The 12,612-nt window shown below is 50.5% G+C and overlaps 1 protein-coding gene across 1 annotated transcript; it reads right to left on the bottom strand.

Annotated features, from left to right (window-relative positions):
* Window positions 1–6,763: 6,763 nt before the first annotated feature.
* LOC144106706 (endothelin-converting enzyme 2-like) lies at window positions 6,764–11,708 on the bottom strand. The gene is made up of 2 exons (XM_077639548.1): window positions 9,991–11,708; window positions 6,764–7,933 (listed from the first exon to the last, which is right to left on the bottom strand). The coding sequence occupies exons 1-2, from the start codon at window positions 11,598–11,600 to the stop codon at window positions 7,543–7,545; spliced, it is 2,001 nt and encodes a 666-aa protein (XP_077495674.1). The 5' UTR covers window positions 11,601–11,708; the 3' UTR covers window positions 6,764–7,542.
* Between the last annotated feature and the right edge of the window lie 904 nt (window positions 11,709–12,612).

The raw sequence follows: 12,612 nt of genomic DNA, 5'->3' as shown, positions 1-12,612 counted from the left end.
ACACAGACACAGCCAGAAGATCGGGCTGCTGACCTACGCCAAGTGCGCCGAGAATTGAGTGAATGCGGCTACCCCAAGCACTTCGTGGATTCTGTTCTTCAACAGTGTTCACGCCCATCAGAACCAGTTGGTCCTCCTTGCCGAGCCCGAGCCGCTATCCCATATGTGCTGGGCGTGAGCGAGTCTTTGGCTCGCGTTCTGCGCACTTACGGTGTGCACGTCGCTCACGTTCCTGCGTGCAAGCTGAGGCATGAGCTGGTGGCCGCCAAAGACAAGATAAAGAGAAGTTTCCTGGCGTCATCTATAAGATTCCCTGCGCAGACTGCGACTACTGCTATATCGGCGAGAGCGGTAATTTCGAAAGGCGATTGAGGGACCACAAGAACGACGTCAGGAACAAAAAAAGGATTGCATTTAATGCACTTGCGGAACACGTGGAAGCCGCGACGCACAATATAGCTTGGGAAGAAGCATCAGTCATCGCAAGAGAAAAGAATTGGCTGTCACGTCGATATCTGGAATCCCTGATAATCCAAACAACAGACAAAACCCTTAACCACAACGCAGGCAATCTCCGGCCTACGTACGCAAGATGCTTGGGGCGATTACTGCGACGCACTTAAGCTTTGTGCTTTGGGCTTTCCGCCCCGTGATCAAGGTTTCCGTATGGAAGCCGAAACGTCTTCGTTTTAAACAACAACCTTTTGGTCGGCGTTCCTTTTTCTTCATACATGAATCTTCTACCCGACCAGACGAGTTTTCGTCAGACTTTAGATTTCAGACTTCAAACAAACGATCCCCATGCTCTGCCAGTGTCCTCGTTGTTGTGCAGCCTTGGAACTCGGCCAGCTTTGGACTGACTCGTCGTATGAGGGTTTACCTTTTTGCTTCCACCGTTTGTGTAGTACATGCTGTCCACTTTGAATTTTTCTTTGTCTCGGGCTTCAGAAATTATGTTCATGATTCTTACTAAAAACCACAGTGAAATTTTCGAAGTGATAGAAAAGAAATGTTTCGACCACCAACTGACAAGAAGAATAAAAAATGGTTGCTTGCTCTGGATTCATGCAGTCTCTACATTCTAACACAGGGGGGGTCTCGGATCCCTTGCCCCTATTGGTGGGGGAGGTGGGCCTGAGAACCCCTGAGACCCCCATCTTTAAACACTGGTCACCTTCTTCTACCAGTTCTCACGTGGAAGAAGGAAAGAACTTAGGAGAAGCCATTACGTCACAGTTTTTGAAGCTGGACGTGAGGGCTCCCCCTCGCTAGTTGGCCGCTGTCTCAGTGCGCTTGCTCATGCGCAGCAGAAAATGAAGCAGACAACGCCGCTGCGCCCAACGTTACTATTTTCTGCGCCATCGGCCAAACACGGCCAGTAGACCTTGCGAAAACACGTGGCTTCTGGCACACTTTTTGCCTTGCAGCTCGGATAGCGAGGGCCTCCTTCCTCCACGGGTTCCAGAGTAACCGCACGAGAGTGTTCTTTTTCCACTGATGCACCAACTGCATCTGCGGCCACAGAGCATATCGCACTAAGCTTTGCCCTTCGCTGTCGTATAGTGGACGACTTACCTCTCTTGCGTGGGCTACTGTTGCGCATGTGGTCGTGCCGTGGTGGAATCTTCTTATCGCCGCGACTCGTGGGCCTACTGCAGTCACCGTAGGACGCTTGTATCAACGCAGTGCTACGTCACTACCGGCTGACCTTGATCAACTAGGTCTTCAACTGCATCCGTTGGCTGGACCCGTGCGGTCGTCGCATCGTTGTGATTTGCGGCCACAGACCACCGCACTAAGCTCTGTCTTTCGCTCTTGTAGGGGAGTGGCTGTTGCTAATAACGGACCTACATTGACCCCATTTTTTGCCGCAAATCCCAATGCTGCGTGTGCTTTTATGATCGATGCTATATGTGTGATTAAAAATGGGTATTGACATTGTTGCATACCGCATCCGCATAGGTAGCTTTGCCCAGCGGGTATCCCATGAACATGCAGCGACACCACAATTTCGGACAGGTGCCACTCTTGTGAGAAGATTTTGTCCCAGCACTCGACTTATTGTTGTGCTGTTTTGTGACACTCAGCTTTTGATTTGCTGCGGCGACGTAGAAACAAATCGGGGCCCTGACAAGTACGATTAAGTTCTGGAACCCTTGAGGGATGCAGCGCCATCACGCGACAAGTTTAACAAGGAACTTCTCCGAAAAATCAAGTACCTTTCCGCAAGTATCACGGATATTAAGAAACATCTGTCTAAAGTAGAAGCAACATTACATGCGCAAGCTGACAGAACTGAGGCCATATCCAACTTTACAGAATCAGTTGCAACCATCTAAATACGACTGAAGGAAAAAGGAACGCCGACCAAAAGGTTGTTGTTTAAAACGAAGACGTTTCGGCTTCCATACGGAAGCCTTGATCACTGGGCGGAAAGCCCAAAGCACAAAGCTTAAGTACGTCGCAGTAATCGCCCCAAGAATCTTGCGTACGTAGGCGGGAGATTGCCTGCGTTGTGGTTTAGGGTTTTGTCTGTAGTTTGGATTATCAGGGACTCCAGATATCGACGTGACAGCCAATTCTTTTCTCTTGCGCAAGAGAAAAGAATTGGCTGTCACGTCGATATCTGGAATCCCTGATAATCCAAACTATACAGACAAAACCCTAAACCACAACGCAGGCAATCTCCCGCCTACGTACGCAATATGCTTGGGGCGATTACTGCGACGTACTTAAGCTTTGTGCTTTGGGCTTTCCGCCCAGTGATCAAGGCTTCCGTATGGAAGCCGAAACGTCTTCGTTTTAAACAACAACCTTTTGGTCGGCGTTCCTTTTTTTCTTCAGTCATGAATCTTCTACCCGACCAGACGAGATTTCGTCAGACTTTAGATTTCATTAACCATCTAAATAGACCTGTCGAGTCTGTCGAAAAAGCATGCCTCGCAGGGTGGAGTAGTCGATCTCGTAGATGACGTGAAAAACCGTATGCACCTTAAAAATATAATATTTTCAAAGGCTTTCGAGAAAAGGAGGAAGAAATCTTCGAAACTTCAGAATCTATCATGGTTAACTTCTGCAAAAGCATCTAGGCGTAGAAATCAGACATACATTAAAGGTTAGACTCATGGAAGGCGACTATAACCGCCCAATCACTGTTACATTCAGCATTCTTGGTCACGCCTAAAGGTTGAAAGACTTTTGAAAGAGCCGAAGGTATGGTTTGAGGAAGATTTTTCACCGCGCATCCAGCACGCGTGCAATCAACTTCGGGATTTCGCGAAAGCAAGTCGACAACCAAAGGAGAAATAGAAACTGAGATTTGACAGACTTACTTTACAACATGTCCAGTGGCAAAGTTTTCCAACTACCAACTGCAAATAGTCAGCCCTGACGGAAGTGCAGCACGGAAAGCCAATAAAGACAACCAAAATTTTCGGTAATTACTGCTAACTTCCGCAGGATAATAAGAAGAAAGACTACCTCGCGGACTTCGTCCATACATGTTCTGCTGATGCAATTATTCGAACAGAAGCTTGGATAACTCCTGATATTGACAATTCTGAGCTGCAAATTTCAAATCTGTTTTTCGTTTACCGCAAAGACGGAAGGAAAGAAAAGGCGGTGGCGTTATGATAGCAGTCAGAGAAAATATTCGCGAGAAGCATTTACTCGTTGATAGCAGGCTTGTAAATTTATCGGTGCCGTGTTATCTGCCGTATGATACTCTGATTATCGGCGTTTGCTGCAGGCCACCAGATTGCGTAGAAGAGTTTGCTGATGAGCTTTACAACGTCATAACAGCAGTTCATGCCAACTTTCTAACTCTCTTATCAATATAGCCGGTGTCTTCAATTTGCCAGGCATTCAACGCCCCGCACACCGCACACACGATGGAACAGAGTTTCTGCATTTATTATCATTTTTCTCTTTGTCGCAACTAGTTACGACTCCGAAACGAGGCTATGCCATTGTTGATTAGGTTGATACGCATCCTGAAGAGGCGTGCATCAAGGTAGTAGAGTGTACTAGCGACCAACGCGTTGTCCACTGTCTGTTCAGTATCAATATTACACCAAAACAGCCTTTCCAGACAAGAACTATGATTTTGAGAGAAAAATTACGCTCTTTCTGTGAGCGGTTCAACTACTTCTTTTGTTGTGTCTTTGAAGACGAAGAATCTGTATTTATTTCTAGTTTACCTTCGGATTTAGTTGCAGCCTCGGCCATGCCTTGTGTACTTATCAACTGCGAAGGTATTTCTAAATCAGTTGAGAATTTACCTTCGTATTCCAGGCCAGGTTCTGATGATATGGTCCTCAAAAATACTGAAGACAATGCAGCACTACAGCTACTAAAAAACAAGGGCACTGGATGCTACAACAAGTTGTTCGCAAACCTAATGACCTCCCTATCATTACTCCTCCTTCCCCGCTTCCAGATAACCTCCGAATCGCCCCCATTACAAAAAAAAAAAAACGCTGCAGCCGATAGCAACCAAGCCAGACGTGCTGCTCGCGCTACCAATCACGTTCGTCCTATCGATTCGACGATCGTACGATCGTGCCTTGATTCCAAGAGAAGGCAAGCGCAGCGGGGTCGGCAGAAAGTTGGGTGGGCGGATGAGACTAAGAAGTTTGCGGGGATACGGTGGCCGCAGCTGGCCAAGGACAGGGTTATTCGGAGAGACATTGGAGAGGCCTTTGCCCTGCAGGGGGCATAGTCAGGCTGATGGTGATGATGATGATACACAGACCCATCACGAACTAACGCTGGAGCAGCTGCTTATTCAATCACGTCTCGCAGCCATGTAGTGACACACACCCTGGGGCCTTACACTTATCCCCCTCCTACAGCCACCCTAGAGACCCTTAATATAATTAGGACCTCTCCCTAGCACCCCTAACCCCTCAGGATATACCATATATACCGATTCAATGCAGGCTATACGCGCAATCCATACGGTTCGTATTCCTGCACAACTGCGGGACGATCTACGAAAAGCTCTCATCAAGCTACGTCCCCACACTGTCCCACGTACTGAGGGTGATTCCTGGCCACGCTGGAGTCCCAGACAATTAGGTGGTGCATCGCCTTGCCCGCAAACTTCAACACCGGGTGCCCAGGATTCCCTGGCTTTATCCACCCAGGTGGGACACTACTCTCCACTATCAACAAGAACTAAATTTTAACAAGATAAACATGCGGGCCAGTTGGTGTGGATACGTCTTCCATTCGGCGTAGTATTAGCTAGCGAGGTGGGTCAGAAAGCCCTCAACGAGGTTTTCAACTAACGGCCCCGAATGCCGATTCGGCGTGAATCCAATGTATCCAAGTGCCGATTCGGAGTGCAAGAAGGTTTGTTCCTGGGTGACATTATTAGCCACAATGGCATTAGGCACAATCCCGATCTCGTGGACGGTCTTTTGTATGGCCAAAGCCTGAAGTCAAATTGGCCATACAAATATTACTTGGGGTCGTTAACTCTTTTAGCAAGTACCTACAGTCACCTTCCTGGCGTAGGCAGACAATACGTTCCCTCGCCAATCAAGAAGCCGATTTTAATTGGACGCCAAATCACGAGAAGGAATGGCAAGCGCTCGTGTGTCTCGTCGTTTCTTTCCTTGCGTCTTCGTCCATTGTGCGCTATTCAATCCTGTCATGTATGTCAGGAGCTGGGAGATTCGGCGCTGCTTGCCATTTTAACGCGATAGCGTTAAGGAGCTCGCGTCGCAGAAAAGCCGGTGACGGCGTTGTAACCTAGAAGGATATATCTTCCTTGGTAGTACACGAAGCACGAGAATCTCCGAATAAAAAATCTTGTGGAGACACGGGGAATCATTTAGAGAGCGTGAGACAACTGAAACGTTGCCTATGTACACGAAGTAAATTGTTACATAATAGAAAAATAGGGCTGAGTTAGACTGATTGGTTCGTGACCAAGAAAAGGCTGGACAACGAAGGACGACGTAGAAAATGACTGTTGTCTGCCATCTGCTCTTTCTGCGTTCCGTGTTCAGAGTGCTGTTTGTCGCTTTATTGAGAAACAGTCGTTTACGCTTCGCCCTTGCCTCATTCCCTAGCCCGTAGGCCCCCGTTTACGCACGCCTGTTCACAATGAGCGGACAACACTAAGGTGACGCGAATTTTGTCTCGGGGCAAGAACGTGCAGCCGAGTTGATGACCAGTCTGATGGAGTCATGAGAAAGCGACCCGGGAAGGACATGCAATGCCGGTAAGAGAAAACCGGTGCTCTTTTGGGGTGAGAGTGGACTACGAGGCAAGGGACAGCAGATAATAAACGCGGGGTTATGGCCTTTTGTTTTGCGGTCGACTTGGCTCGGTTGCTGCTGCTGCGGTTGCTGATCATGGTGATGATAGTGTGGGCGCGTAATCCTGAGAGGAAAAAAAAAAACTTGGGCTTATTGCAAGCTGAAGTATCACAATAGTGCTTTCAATAAACGCAACAATTCGTCTTCGTCCTTCCTCTCCGCCTTCTGCCCAGTTTTTCCTTCCCCGACAGCGTGCTTCAGGCGTTCGCTCACATGCACGCAGGCCCGCACGCTCATTTTCACCGAAGTGATCAGCAATTTGAAAGGATCATGTTGGACAGGAACCGGTGCCGCCCTTTTCGGTGTAGATTGCAGACTAAAAAGACCTTTCACTTTATTCTTTTCTAGGTTTTTCGCCGTGCAGCTCGGAGCGTGTAGCCTTTTCCCGACTGCTTGTCACGCAGCTGGACAATAAAGCCGGCGCACAGGTCGACTTCAATAAGGTAGACATGATGGTGCATGCAGAACAGAAAAAAAAAAACATTATACGTGGAACCGCAGTTTCGACGGGAGTAATACGTTTAACAACACAAAAAGGCTACGCCTTGAAGACAGTCGAAAGCCAACGAAACGAAGCCCGGCAACTGTCGTGGGAAAACATCACACTCCATGGGTGAGCGGGTGTGCATGCAAGAGCTGTTTCGTTTGCATTGTCACGGCCATTGGATTGGTTGAGTGCCATGACAATGCGCAAGGGGCAAGCATGCATAATTGCATCCTTGCAAATATTACACGCATGTCATGCTCTCGGCATTCTTTCGCCGCATGTAAGCGCTGGAAGTAGGCAGGCAATGACCCCAGGCAGTCTGCAGTTGCTTCCCCGACCACTGTGCAGCCGAATTTGAACCGGGCAGCAAGCGGCGCGTTGCGTCAGTGCACGGGAGCTTGGCGGGGCATGAGCATCTATAAGCACAAAAAAAATCATGCGCATTTCAACCGTGGAACCGACATCCTGAACAAGAGCCGTCCGCATGTTAACTCAACAAGGATAGCAGTGATATTAAACAAAACATACGTTCGGGAAACATATATGCAGTTGGGCCGAGTAAGACTGGGGAAAAAAAAAACTCATTGATTTTGTGAGCGTGTGCAGGAATGGCAGAGGCGTTATTGTTTTCACCATCGATATAAGGAAGCAAAACCTAGGTAATTGGATCTTGAAGTAAGTCGTTTAAAGTAGTTTAAAAATCTCTTTGTGTCCAGTCTTCGCTTTCTAACGTGGGCCGAAGAAGGAGCACTTGCTCTCGGGATTCATGGCCGTGCCGCGGGCGCAGTGGAAGGCGTCGGCGAAGGGCGCAAAGTTCCGCACCGCCTTGTTGCAGTCGACGCCCCGCTCGCGCGAGCACGTCATGTAGCAGAGGGTCATGAAGAAGGCCTGATCGCCCGACAGTCCTGCCGGCAGCCTCTGCGAAATGTCGTCCTTCGCGTCCAGGACGGAGGCACGGTACGCGGCGTAGGCGACCTCGAGCGCAGGGATCTCGGGAAACACGCTGCTGCCCTCTCGGCCGCTGGCAGTGCCTTGGCTGTCGCGTCGCTGTCCTCTGCCACTGTCCGGCGAGGAGTGCACGCAGGCGTCCTTGTCCGCGAACGCTGCCGTCGAGTTCCTGCACGGGTTTTGAGTGCCCAATCAATGTGCTTTGCGCGAGAAACTAGGCCTGTTAATTGGTACAAGAGGCGATGGCGCACAAGACGTAGAGAGGACACTGCTGCTGAACCAGACTGGACCCGGGTGCATCCACCGAAGCAGACAGGAACTCGTTCTGCTCTGTCCTATTCATCCGCGATTATTTTGTTGGGCTGGTGAGGTCTGTTGCAGTATCCTGTCTAGTACTTCGTCAGCTCCATCTCTCAAGCCCACAAGGCTCAAAATTGTACTTTGTGCGTGCTCTGAAACCGTACCGCACCTTAACGAAGGAACCACTCAAGCATGACCACGGGCAGTACACGCAGCTGTGGCCGAGCTAAGCTGTCCAGCATTCTTATTCGACCGCAGGTAAACTGGTGAGGACGACGAAGAAAAGGAATGTGACACAAGCTGCATGCTATCTATGTAAAAGTAACGCGTTTCGATATATCACTCTGGGCCATTGAGACGTGTTAACCGAGGGGCCTTAACAGCGTTGTTGCGAGGCGGGTGTGAAGCAGAGCCGAGGTCCGAGGAGGCAGAGACGATATTAACTGTTGAATGACGCACAGTGTATGCGTCTGGTGTACAGCAGAACAAAAAAAAATAGCTGTGGTTCAACCCATGGAGCGAATCTAGTATGACGAGCGAAAGCCCCGTTAAGCATAGTTAGAGATGGTTTAGTTTTGATTAAAGTTTCGTGGATATCAGTGGCTTGGACGCGTGTCGAAGCTCTAGTGCCGGTACGTTGCTCATCCATGGCTTAAATTGTGTGAAGGTATATAAGCACACGCCGCGCGCTTTAATGTAGCGAATGGCGCGTCACGTGATTTTCGGCACTTGCGAGAGCGCCGTTGGCTCCGCATACGCACCTATGGCGAGGGGCAGCGAGTCACGTGATTCGATAGTTGCGAGCGCCGTCGGCACAACAGCTGTGGCGAGTCACGTGGCATGACATCAGAGACAAGCCTCCGCTCCTTCTGGTTTGAAGGTCAAATTTCGTAGCCACATGAGCTTCAGCTTTGTATGGGAGGACTAGAGCTTTCGCTCTAAAATAAGGGGACACTTGCGCTCCGCCTTAAGGCTATGACGCGATAGCGTTAATAGGTCCCTTTAGCGGAATCTCTTAAGACGCGAACATTGAGAACTAAAACGAAGACCATGAGCACTTTATAGTCGCCACTATGCCACATCAGGCAAAGAGGCTATGCACTTTGCTACAAGCTAGTACTACTTCCGTAATAAGGCCCTCTGTAATTACACGCTTGGTCATAATACAGTCGTAAGATACTACTTATCGTGAAACACCACACGACATGAATATAAACCTTCGCGTGTACAGTCGACCACAGAGCGCTCGAACTCCGTGCTGCCTGCGCTACGCAGCTCCCAGAGCGACGTCTAGCGGCGGCGCCTGCATGGTTCGAGATAGCACGTGTCTGATGCTCAGACCATACTCAGAGATGCGCTATCTCGAACCAGCGCAGACGGCACTGAGTTCGAGCGCTCTAGACAGGTCTGTGGACGACTGTACCCAAACTTTACAAGCGCGTCTGCATGGCCTAGGGTTAGCGCGCCTGATTCACAACTCGACGGTTGCTGGTTCGAATCACGACTGGAGCTCTTGAAGTTTTGCTACAAGCAGAAATCGTTTACTTTAAAAAATTACTCCGCATTTACAAATTTAACCCGCATCAAGTCTTGTCGTTTAACTACTTTCATTCCGCAGATCCACACGTGACGTGAGTTTCGCAGCACTACGCCAACGGGACGACGCCGATTTTCCCGCTGGACGGCACCCTTAACACTATGGCGTTAAAATGAGAGCCTCAAATGCAAAAAGAAACCGCTTGATTTCAACGCTCGCGCGCATGAGTCATTACTAACGGAAGGGTGTATTATACTTGGTCCTAGCTGGTTATCGTAATGACGGATGGTGCAGCAGTAAATGACGATGGTCAAGCATGGCCAGGGCATGAGCATCACCGCAAACCTCGAGCCGGCAACGAGGAGAAAGTAACGAATTGTTTCCATTACCTGGATAGAAACGAGTCGCCGAACGTTCCGTTTGGGTGCCACTTGAGCCCCTGGCTGTCCAAGGCCTTCACTAAGCTCAGCGCCATCAAGAAGCCGAGGCCTCCATAGAACATGGCCTTTGTCCCGTCAGTGTAGTACAGAGGGCTGGTCGCTGCGCCCACCGCCACTCGCACAGTTCGCAGGGGGCCGTCGTAGTAGTGGTACGGCAAAGCGTAGTTCACCGGGTAGCCGAAAGCGTCCGCGTCCGCCAGCGATTGGTACTTGGTGGCCGTGCTACGGCTCGCCGTTACCCAGTAGTCGACGAACGATACTCCCGCGCTGGGAAACGTTCCATAGAGTTCCTCGAGTGTGCCGTTCTCCAGGTATCGGTCGGGCGGCCACAAGCGCAGGCGTGTGGAGGCCAGCTTCTCGGCGGCGAGGAGCCGGCTCGCTTCGTCCATCCAGGGCGTTGCGTTGGCCATGGTCGCCGCTGCGGAGACGAGGCTGTCGAATCCAGCGTCGACGAAGGCGCGCTGTTGCCGCGACATGTGCGTCACCGAGTACAGCGCGACGACCAAGAGGCTGTACAAGGACTCGACGAAACGCTCGCAGAAGTACGGCTTGTACTTGTTCGCGGCGGTGTCGGTGCCGTAGCGAATGACGAGCAGACGGTAGTCGGCGGCCGGCGCGCAGAGCTGCACAAAGGTCCAGGCGATGAGCTCCATCAGTTGTGCGTTGCTGTACTTGGCGAACACCTGCCCGAAGGTCCTGAAGAAGCCGGCGTCACTGAGCAGAACCAAGTCTCTAGCTGTCGTCTCTGGATCCAGCTCCAGCTGCTTCAAAGCTTGGAGCCACTGTTCCGATTGCAGGGACGGAGTGTGCGTGCCTATGCTCGCTACTGGTGTCATCAGGGGCTGCAGGACTGGAGGCATTCTGGCAGCGTAGAGGTTGTTGAGAACGTCGCCCTCCATGGCGTACATTGCTCTAATGGCAACATGGTCAAGCGCAGGCTTGTCGCGTCTGTGTGCAAGGTGGTTGTAGAAGGACGTCCAGTAGCGCACATACTCGTCCGGCCTGGAGCTGAGGTGATGCTGCCTCATAAGTGGTATAAGCGGACCTGGATCCAAGAAGAAGCGCCAGCTGAGCGCCGACGCTGATCGAGGCTCTCTGATTCGCAGCCAGATCGGCACCTGCCACTTAAATGCTAGCGTCATCAGGACATCGAGTGCCCTGGCGCCCCGGGCCTCCGGCGCCTCCGGCCAAGGAACTCTGAGGGTGTCTTGGAACTCGCGAAATTTTTTTATGTCGGAACCGTACTGAGACGGCTTGTCCACACATATCGAGTACATGAGAAAGGGTTTGCGTCCGGCGTGAAGAGTTCTCGAGCCGTCGCGGAGCATGTCGTGGAAGGACGGGAACCAGGATTTGCGGACGTCGTCCATAGCCGACTTGGAATAGTGGAGGTAGTCGGCGCTCTGACGCGTAAACCAGGAGGAGCAGACGTAGGCGCTGAAATTCTGGCACGGGTCGATGCTTTGGTTTAGGTCAACGGTGAGGAGCCTGGCGTGCCGGATGCAGCCTTCAGTCTGGCAGAAGCGGTTCGGAGGCTTCGGCGCCACGCGCAGAACCATCTGCACTATGCTGAAAAGCACGAATACCACGATTGCGATGAAGCAGGCAGCGCCAGCGATGCGTCGCTTCTGAACTGGCACTTGGGTCGTGGCGGGCGGAGAAATAGGTTTCGACTGAAAAAAAAACACAGAAATGCACTTTAATCGAAATGGCTTCGTGGATCTGCGCCGAGTCACTGGCACTGATTTTTATGCTTAGCGCGTCATAAAGAAGCCTATGATTTCAGATGTCATGAACATGCATGCTGCTTCCAGCAAGTCGATGGAGGGGGAGCGCTGAAAGGTGACCAAAAGCACACCTAATTAGCCTTGGCTTCAGTGGTACTTAGGAGGTGAGGTAAGGCTGTCCGGTCAACAACAGTGGCTCTCTTAGATTGTGATGATTTGCGAATGCATACTTGAGTTCGTATCAAGCTCAACGACGCTCGATTAATTCCGCCAGGAAACAGGCAAGTGTACGCGGCACATGACAGTCATGCTAGAGACACTGTCGTAGTTCGAATGCGTTACGCAACTGGACCGGCCCACAAAGTGCTATGAGTAACATTTGACAGATTTTCTGCCTAAGGTGGCCACCGTTCTCCAAAACCAGTTGATTTACAAAGGCCGCCACCTACAGTTAAAGAATTCTGCCTCAAGCTCAAGAAATCTGGACAAGCGCTTTTAGTTTGTACGGCTGCCGCAACGCGTTGCCTGGCGCTGGACATAAAGAAATTACCGCGCCAAGTTTAAATTGTTTGGTTCACCGCACACTGATTTCCTTACGGACGCGTCACACTCTTCGGTGCGGGCGCAGGAAGCATTTTATGTCAGTTTCTGCAGCGCGTAGGAAGAGTAAGTTATCAGTATAAACATCTTCGCATATCATTTCACAGAAAGCTTTAGTCTTCCCTCAGCTATAAATGAAAATATTCCCGTTCAGTTATGCGGTGTTCGTTATTGGCGCCCGACAGAAGGCATCAGTTGCTGAAGTCCAGGAAACCTGGGCACTGATAGAACAGTTAGAAAAAGA

Source organism: Amblyomma americanum, chromosome 10, assembly GCF_052857255.1.
Source record: "Amblyomma americanum isolate KBUSLIRL-KWMA chromosome 10, ASM5285725v1, whole genome shotgun sequence".
Taxonomy (NCBI): domain Eukaryota; kingdom Metazoa; phylum Arthropoda; class Arachnida; order Ixodida; family Ixodidae; genus Amblyomma; species Amblyomma americanum.
Note: the sequence above shows the minus strand (reverse complement) of the source record. Positions and strands in the feature narration are given on the sequence as shown.